This window comes from Haliotis rubra, unplaced genomic scaffold, assembly GCF_003918875.1.
Source record: "Haliotis rubra isolate DU_JTF1 unplaced genomic scaffold, ASM391887v1 Scf115, whole genome shotgun sequence".
NCBI classification, from domain to species: domain Eukaryota; kingdom Metazoa; phylum Mollusca; class Gastropoda; order Lepetellida; family Haliotidae; genus Haliotis; species Haliotis rubra.
In genome coordinates, this window is record NW_025765059.1 from 1180553 (window position 1) to 1190469 (window position 9917).

Here is a 9917-nt window from a genome sequence, read left to right on the forward strand (position 1 = left end):
TAGCTAACATGGTGAAAGACATACTGTAGATCTCTATATGTAATAGATACACACACACACATCAGGCTGGTAATCTGCTGGTCACGTCCCTACAGACTCACAATCACCGATACCAGTAGACACGAAGCATTGTAAGTTTGTTTTATCTTCCTAGAAATTACATTGTGGTCTGTTGAAAACTGTAAATGTAATTTTAGTATGCCACACTCTCTCTCCTGTATATACTTTAAATCACCGTTTGTTATATTGGGAACGGCATACCAGCTGTGTCATGGATTGTGTGAAATCACATTTCTATCAGCACATGAATGACATGTACAGCTGTCATATTCTTCCTTATTTCCGACAAACAAGTGTTATCATTTGACGTTATTCCAATCTCACTGCTCGATATGCCGTTTAACTTCAGTTCAAAGTATATCGGGCAGGACCTATCTTTTGAAGTACGATAGATTATATGAGGCGTACGAAACAGGATACACATATGACGTGTGTATCTCAGGGAACACACAGAGCTCTAACTGTAGTTTTTTATGAAAGAGACCCGTGACGTCTTCTCGGCCATGCTTGTCGTAAGAGGCGACTAACTGGATCGGGTTGTCATGCTCGCTGACTTATGGTGTTATCAAAGTTTCCCAAATGCGTCGATCGACGTCCGTGATATCAATAACTTGACTATCTGGTCCAAACTCAATTATTTACAGGCTGCAGCCATACAGCTGAAATATTTCTGAGTGTGGCGTTAAACAAAAATAAAAATCAAGTTTGTCTATTGAAGAATACAATTTTACGGTTTTGCTAAATTTGAGGGAACCATAATCAAAGGACATTTATATACGATTTAATTTTAATCATAACTATATTTTATCACTTTGATACAGTAATAACAGCAGGAGTTCGCGAACAGGGAATCATTCCTGACTGTTGTGGTACCTGTCTTAAACACAGAGGCAAGTCAATTGTTCTACCTGTAAATAAGTCAAAATGGGGAATTGCATTTTCGTCACTGCTGCATCAAATTTGGATAAACGCCTTCTACATGTATAAACATAAGTAAGGCATGTTTTAGGACGCTCTTTGTAAAGCCTGTTCAACTGTATGTCTGGAAGTTTTGGAAAGGGAAAGTTATGTGCGCCTACTAATGTATGTGTTTTACAACATGATAACGCAATGATTTCTCTTAGTTCCGACAAGAATTGGAATTCTGATAACCTCCAATTCGACATCAATAGGGTCATGGAGGTTTCACTTGGAGCCCAGGACGAGTTTCCCGACACGGCAAAACAGGTACCGCTGATCTATCTGTATGCACAGACTGCTTCATTCATGCTTCACATTAGTGTCACAGTTAACATGAAAATATTGTATGTACAAAATAACGATCTAATTTCTAACTGGTAAATCAAAATTTACAGATTGCTCTATATATGTCACTCGAGGGTCGTATACAATGTATATGGCCATATATATACTTATAATGGTGTCCCACTAGCTGTGTGTTACAATGTATATGGCCATATATATACTTGTGCTGATGATGTCACAGAGATGCCTGGACTTCAAATGGAACAACCGTTACCCTCGACCTGAGCTGCCAAGGCAGAAGAAAGACGAAATATTCCTACTTGACCAGTACAGGACGCAGGATAAGAAGACTAAGCAGGTATAAGAACGAAAAATCGAATGAGTTAATTAGGGGGAGCTAGGGTTAAAGTCAAGAACGGGAATATGAGGGGGATTGTATAAGAGAAACATGAGTGACATACCTGTTAAGTGATTCATGTACTTGTGTCAAATGAAATTCATTACATGTATTTCTGTGTAGTAACCAGATAAAAAGACAATGTCATACGAATATCTAAAATTGCCTTGACGGTCGTAGTGCCCAAACAGTCCAACTGCCCTTCATTTCTTGTCATTTGAAATATTCTTTTGTCATGTATTTCCTGTGTCAACAAGGTGTCAATAGATGGTGTCTACAGCATGCGTGATTTGGTTACCAAGCTAACTGTTGGCTTAGTGACTGATCTGGACAAAGTAAGAGCAATCTTCACTTGGCTGGGAGCACAGAAAGTCCTGAGCATGGATTTCAGCAAGTCTAAAATTCATGATACAGTCAAGGGCTATTTGAAAATAGTCCAGCAAGACAGGAGCACCTACACTGAGATCATGGCCATGTTGTGCCGGTAAATACTGAGTCAGTCATATAAACGTCGGAAAACAATACGTTGTAAGATATGTTTTTCAACTTCTTTCGAAAAAAGCCATCGTCTAAAACATGAGCATAATTATCATAAATATTTCGGTGCTTGAGGAATAATGATTTACAAGTCACTGTTCCGTCTCGAGTATAGGTATCATAGCTGCAGCATTCGTATTATTATTAAGTAGACCTTCACATGCCTTAACTTCTTATTTAACCTACTACATTTCAGATCATTTGTAAGGTGTGTATTGAATCGTTCTATGTAAACATTTAATGTATCCTTACAACAGCGAAGCTCGTGTTCCATGCGTCGTCCTCTCTGGTCCAGCTAAGGGGGCAAACTACATTGTCGGCGAGGAGGTCAATGGGAGGAGCTCGTGGAACGCTGTCTATGTGGCAGAAGGGTGGAGGTTCATTCATGCACAGTGGGCCTTCTCTAGGATCTCAGGGCAGGAGAACTGTGACTGGGTGATGCTCGAATCAGAGAACGGGAGAATGTGCCAGGATGTACCGAAAAAAATAGGCAAAGAAGAATCAGCCATTAACGAATTCTTTTTCCTAACGGATCCTGAAATATTCATCCATTTTTGTTGTCCAGATGAACCTCATTGGCAGCTGCTCAAACTGAAGGTGTCTGTTGAAAAGTTCACGTCGATGCCGTATGCTCAACCACACGCTTTCAAATCCGGGATAACTTTTAAGCGATCCCAAAGTTGCAGTCAGAAGGCCGAGCATGGTGAATGTCGAATTAGCTTGTCGGCGCCAATAGATTCTAAACCAAAACTCTCCTATGACCTGTTCCTACAAAGAAACGAGTTCACAGACACATCGCTTCTGAGCGGAAAGGAGAGTTTGGTGATCCAAGGCAACATACAATCCACTGGCATTATACCTTTCTTCGTAAGATGTCTCGTGAAAGGAACTTACAGGTTAAGAATCTACAAAGAATTTAAAGAAAAGAAATATTGGCTGTGTGATTTCAAGATAGACTCTGAGGAGGCAAAACCATTCTGTTCCTCTTTTCCATTCCTCACGGAAATAGGATGGGGTCCAGGTCCACTGGCTAAGCACTATGGACTGTATGGGTTCTCCCACGAGGATGGTTTGGTCCTAACTCATGATGCCACGATGGTCGAACTGTCTTTCAAAATGTCTCGAACGCTGATCTTTCAAATTCAGTTGAAATCTGACAGTAAACCAGACAATGAACTGATGCATGCTGCAAAACTCGACATCAGATATGATCAGGTTAGACTTACCGTGGTAGTGCCAGATGATGGAGAGTATGTCCTCAAGGTCGATGCTAGGAAAGAGAGTGAGAAGGAGACTGATACAAGAAATATCCTAAACTATGTGATCGAGTCGGATCCGAAACAGAGGAAGTACAAAGGCAGAGATGTAAGTATGAGGAGAGGAATACATACTACACTGCTCAATAGAAGTATTGATTAGATCTAATATATCCATGTTACAATATGGAGCAAATACAGTTTATTATTCCATCCACTATTATCCAGAATGCAGCCCAGAAGAAGACGAGACAGAACATGAGAGACGCCATCCGTGCTGGTAACAGAACTGTCCTCTCTATAGCTATAGACAGATTCCGGAAGCAAGAGTGTGAAGACAAGGGTGATCTAACCAAGGCCACTGAAGTCCTGGATGAGTTGGACACAAAAGAAGGTAAACGTTTTTAACAATACTATATCTTCAAATTCAAGCTCATCTCCTTTAAAGGGCGCCGACCTATAGCAGGTGCATTGCCATAAGTGGTACGTTTTAATAAAAACTGCTTGCGTGGCTGCTGCTACCGGTAAAACAGGCGAGGCTGACCCCTTTGGTGAACACCTGGTGTCATTATTTACATAATTATCATCTCAATGATGTATGCCTTTTTGAAACAGACATTCGATACTGAATAGGAAGAGTGAAAATGTTTTATGTAAGTCATGTATAGTAGTTTCATAATGATACTTGGTATGCTTATTTGTTTAGATTTGAGGTTTGCAATGTTGAAAAACCGTTTCGACAAGCTGGAGAATGCAATCACGAAGGCGAAGAGTTCTCCAAGAAGTGAACGATTCCAGACACTCGTCATGGCAGCCATTGAACAGAAGGATAAACTTCAGGTCCCGCTTCCTTCAAACAAAGGACGACCTGAAGTTACCAAAAGAACTGTTGCTGACCTCAAATCCTACAAGACACCCCCTGCTGTTGTTCATCAAATTCTGAAGGCTACATACATGGTTTTGGGAGAGAAAATCTACATGCTGGATGTGAGCATCGTATCATTTTGACAAATATATTTTTCAGCTTTACGTTTAATATGGGATACCAATAACTGTAATACTAAAATCAGGTAATATCTAAACTTGGATCGCTTACAAATTTAATAGATATCAGTTTATTTCAACTATGACACCACTACACGCTCTTTTGTGAAGAGATATTAAATCGTATTTTAAGCCAAAGACAATGACTGTTAGTATTCCTTTTCAACTATTACACCACTACACGCCCTTTTGTGAAAAAGATATTAAATCGTATTTTAAGCCAAAGAAAATGATTGTCAGTATTCCTATCTCCCATATATCATATATTCTTTAACAGACATGGTCCAATATCAGAACCTTGCTGCACAAGAGTGGTCGTGAGTCCCTCGACTTTCGACTGCAGAATGATCCTGGTTTTGACGTAGATAACGACGAGCTTCTTCTCTCTGAAGCCAAGGCTAAGGACATCTTGAACCAATATGATCTCCAGACTGTAGCCAAGATGTCACCAGCCGGCGAAGCTTTGTTTTCACAGGTAATCTCTATTGACTCTAGGTTAGATTCTGGTCCTCAGCAACATGTTGTCAGAGGTGACATTAAGAAAAGAGTTGTCAGGCTCCGTTAGTTGGTTGTATTACGCAAACCTCCACATTGTGCTTTTCACAATGATATGTGGTCAGTTAATATTGTCGAGTCTCGATTATCTTCACAGGAAGCCGTCTTGTGGTTCTTATACTGAATGAGGATTGTCAAACGTATTGTCGATACTGCCGATCCACACAGATATGTGCACGTATATTACAAAAACTGAAAATGAAATAATAATTAATATCTTCTCCCAGACACAGCTGCTTCTGGAAAGGCGAGAAGAAGCTCGGATGAAGGATACAGAGGAAAATGAAGATATCGGCAATGGTGAAGCCTAGGACGATAAGCTGAACCTTTAGTGGAATTTGTAGATATAGGCCAACACAGTTTCAGTGATGCTGCAGCGTTAGTGGAGCAAGTAAATATAGTCCAACATAGTTCCTGTAATGTTGCAGCTTTAGTAGAACTGGTAGATATAGTCCAACACAGTTCCTGTAATCCTGCAGCGTCATTAGAACTAGTAGATATAGTCCAACACAGTTCCTGTAATCCTGAAGCATCAGTGGAACTAGTAGATATAGTCCAACACTGTTCCTGTAATCCTGCAGCATCAGTGGAACTAGTAGATATAGTCCAACACAGTTCCTGTAATCCTGCAGCATCAGTGGAACTAGTAGATATAGTCCAACACTGTTCCTGTAATCCTGCAGCATCAGTGGAACTAGTAGATATAGTCCAACACTGTTCCTGTAATCCTGCAGCATCAGTGGAACTAGTAGATATAGTCCAACACAGTTCCTGTAATCCTGAAGCATCAGTGGAACTAGTAGATATAGTCCAACACTGTTCCTGTAATGCTGCAGCATCAGTGGAACTAGTAGATATAGTCCAACACTGTTCCTGTAATCCTGCAGCATCAGTGGAACTAGTAGATATAGTCCAACACTGTTCCTGTAATCCTGCAGCATCAGTGGAACTAGTAGATATAGTCCAACACTGTTCCTGTAATCTTGCAGCATCAGTGGAACTAGTAGATATAGTCCAACACTGTTCCTGTAATCCTGCAGCATCAGTGGAACTAGTAGATATAGTCCAACACTGTTCCTGTAATGCTGCAGCATCAGTGGAACTAGTAGATATAGTCCAACACTGTTCCTGTAATGCCAACACTGCAAGCATCAGTGGAACTAGTAGATATAGTCCAACACTGTTCCTGTAATCCTGAAGCATCAGTGGAACTAGTACTGTTCCTGTAATATAACTAGTAGATATAGTCCAACACTGTTCCTGTAATGCTGCAGCATCAGTGGAACAAGTGGAACTAGTAGATATAGTCCAACTAGTAGATATAGTCCAACACTGTTCCTGTAATCCTGCATCAGTGGAACTAGTAGATATAGTCCAACACTGTGGAACTAGATATAGTCCAACATATAGTCCAAGTTCCTGTAATCCTGCAGCATCAGTGGAACTATAGTCCAACACTGTTCCTGTAATGCTGCATCAGTGGAACTAGTAGATATAGTCCAACACTGTTCCTGTAATCCTGAAGCATCAGTGGAACTAGTAGATATAGTCCAACACTGTTCCAATAATGCTATAGTCCAACACTGTTCCTGTAATGCCTGCAAGCATCAGTGGAACTAGTAGATATAGTCCAACACTGTTCCTGTGTAGTGGAACTAGTAGATATAGTCCAACACTGTTCCTTTAATCCTGCAGCATCAGTGGAACTAGTAGATATAGTCCAACACTATAGATATAGTCCAACACTCCTGTAATGCTGAAGCATCAGTGGAACTAGTAGATATAGTCCAACACTGTTCCTGTAATCTTGCAGCGTCAGTGGAACTAGTAGATATAGTCCAACACTGTTCCTGTAATGCCTGCTGCAGATATAGTCCAACACTGTTCCTGTAATGCTGCAGCATCAGTGGAACTAGTAGATATAGTCCAACACTGTTCCTGTAATAGTCCAAGACTGTTCCAACTGTTCCTGTAATCCTGAACTAGTAGATATAGTCAACACTGTTCCTTTAATCCTGTCAGTGGAACTAGTAGATATAGTCCAACACTGTTCCTTTAATCCTGAAGCATCAGTGGAACTAGTAGATATAGTCCAACACTGTTCCTGTAATCCTGAAGCATCAGTGGAACTAGTAGATATAGTCCAACACTGTTCCTTTAATCCTGAAGCATCAGTGGAACTAGTAGATATAGTCCAACACTGTTCCTGTAATCCTGCAGCATCAGTGGAACTAGTAGATATAGTCCAACACTGTTCCTGTAATCTTGCAGCATTAGTGGAACTAGTAGATATAGTCCAAGACTGTTCCTGTAATCCTGCAACATTAGTGGAACTAGTAGATATAGTCCAAGACTGTTCCTGTAATGCCTGCTGCAGCATCAGTGGAGCTATTAGATATAGTCCAAGACTGTTCCTGTAATCTTCCAAAGCACCACACAGACGAATTCGGGGATCAAATGATAGATAGCATGGTAGGTACGTGTGGGATGCAGTTGGTACAAATACGAGTTCAAGCCCTTACAATCCTATATACATGGTGTGTATACTGAGCACACAATTTCATAAAAGAACCCCATACCACACACCACCACCACCACCACCACACACCACACCACCACATCCCACACCACACTTCACACACTACACACCACCCCGACCACACACCACACACACCACCCCGACCACACACTACACCACCACCACCACCACCACACACCAACACCACACACCACAAACCGCCACCACACACAACAACCCACACCACTACCACCGCACACCAGACACCACTATATATACTTGATCTTTAACTTGTTTTGTTTAGTATATTTACATGCCTATTACAACTGGTAGAGATGATAATGCCCATGGATGTCCACATGTCATTACTCGTGTGTGCAGAGTTATATAACCGAGTGACTTCCTTTTTGTTTGAATGTATACGAGGATGTGTCCACAGTTTGAGGTATTATGTCTCAAGCTATTAAGAAATTCCATGATACTATGGCGTCGAATAGTTTGATGCTAATTTAGTGTAAAATACTGCTTCATTTTAGATTAAATACCAGTAAATATAAGTAATACGGTTTCTTGCAGTCAGCTTGATGTGGTGTTGCTCCTCACAATGAAACTTTCAGATGACAATAAACAATATATTCACTGAAGTGCGACTTTCATTTCTTTTGTTCGTTAAGGTATACATCAAGGAGATACAGGGCGGTATCGCCAGCCCGAAAGAGTATGTATTGTTTGTAACCATACTATACTAGCCACATAAAGAAACTGTGCACACAGAAAATTCCTTCAGAATACAACGCAGAAAAGACGACATGATGTAGACACTTTATACACTGAAGTATCGGGCCTTAACAACATGTCAAAAGAACATGAACAATATCCGTAACGATGACGTCAGAAGTTCAAAATTGAGTCGGGGTCACACGTCGAAGTCACAAAGTCAATAACGGGTATGACCATCATGCGCGTGATGCACAGCAGTGCATCGACGACGCATAGAGGCTACCAAATGTTCCAAATGAAGGCCTGGGGAATGGTTTGGGACGTGGTCACTGCCGTCTGGAACCTGTGTCTGATATGAGTCACCCGAATCCATCTGTCCTGTCTTGGCGTCGTTACTCGGGGACGCCCAGAACGTGGGTGGTCGGCGACGTCATTACTGTTTCCCTAACTCCTGACCAATGCAGATATCGTGTAACGATGGCATTGGAAATGTTCTGTCACCTGTTGTTGGCTCATGCCTGCTCGAACCATTCCGGGGCGGTGGGGTAGCCTAATGGTTAAAGCGTTGGCTCGTCACGCCGAAGACCCGGGTTCGAATCCCCACATGGGTAAAATGTGTGAAGCCCATTTCTGGTGTGCCCCGCCGTGATGTTGCTGGAATATTGCTAAAAGCGGCGTAAGACCAAAACTCAGTCAGTCAGTCGAACCATTCCAATGGCTTCATGACGTTGAGCACATGAGCGTTTATCTTGGTCGGCTGCAATACTATCCTGCATTAGCAACTATGACCACGAGTACTGTGGGCCAAAACAGAAAAATCCGATTTAATCTATGAGCTTTAAGTTTCATGATACGTAAGGCACACCTTGAACACAATATCGTGCGACATTCATACCGCTGACAAATGGGATCTGAAACGTCTTCTTTGAACAATACGAAAGATTCATAATGGATCGTACATGTTACAGGATACTGCGAGGCGACACCCATGTGGAAACACATTCTAAATTGCGTTTTGAAATGGTATTTTGGACGTATAAGACGCTAACCGGAATACAAAACATGAACCTATAATAAAAAGGGTTGATCAATCATGATTACATTGACAAATATGAAATATGTTGTGAGTTAATGTTTGATCAAACATATTTAAACTCTTTTTGTGATTAATAATTTGATGCCAATCTGCCAGAAAGGACATAGTTATTCCGTAATGTCGTAAACAATGTTATGTCAAACTTATATCTGTAGCTGTTCATTCGTTTAGTTTAAGTGACTTTCAATACATTTATAACAGTTAATACACACGAAACCTTACGGCGAATAGTAGATAATTGAGATTCGTGAGACATATATACCAGCTATTAATGCACGTGTTTAGCAATTAGTTTACACGTTTTATACAATTAGTTCTTCGCCGCCGCTTAGCTGTGTGAATACATGGTAATCCAGTTTATCACTGTCACGATATCACCTGAAACATGCAGTCAAAGTATTCAATTTCCTAAGTAATCACCTACAGTTAGTATCCCTTAGCAACCCACATATATATACACTGGAGATTGTGTGAGACATCAAGATAACG

At 40.9% G+C, this 9917-nt stretch overlaps 1 protein-coding gene across 1 annotated transcript; it reads left to right on the forward strand.

The window, feature by feature from the left end:
• The first annotated feature begins 1236 nt into the window (after positions 1-1236).
• LOC124254717 (hillarin-like) lies at positions 1237-5405 on the forward strand. The gene is made up of 8 exons (XM_046688567.1): positions 1237-1287; positions 1547-1663; positions 1960-2186; positions 2497-3604; positions 3724-3889; positions 4202-4482; positions 4817-5014; positions 5322-5405. The coding sequence occupies exons 1-8, from the start codon at positions 1237-1239 to the stop codon at positions 5403-5405; spliced, it is 2232 nt and encodes a 743-aa protein (XP_046544523.1).
• Positions 5406-9917: the final 4512 nt, after the last annotated feature.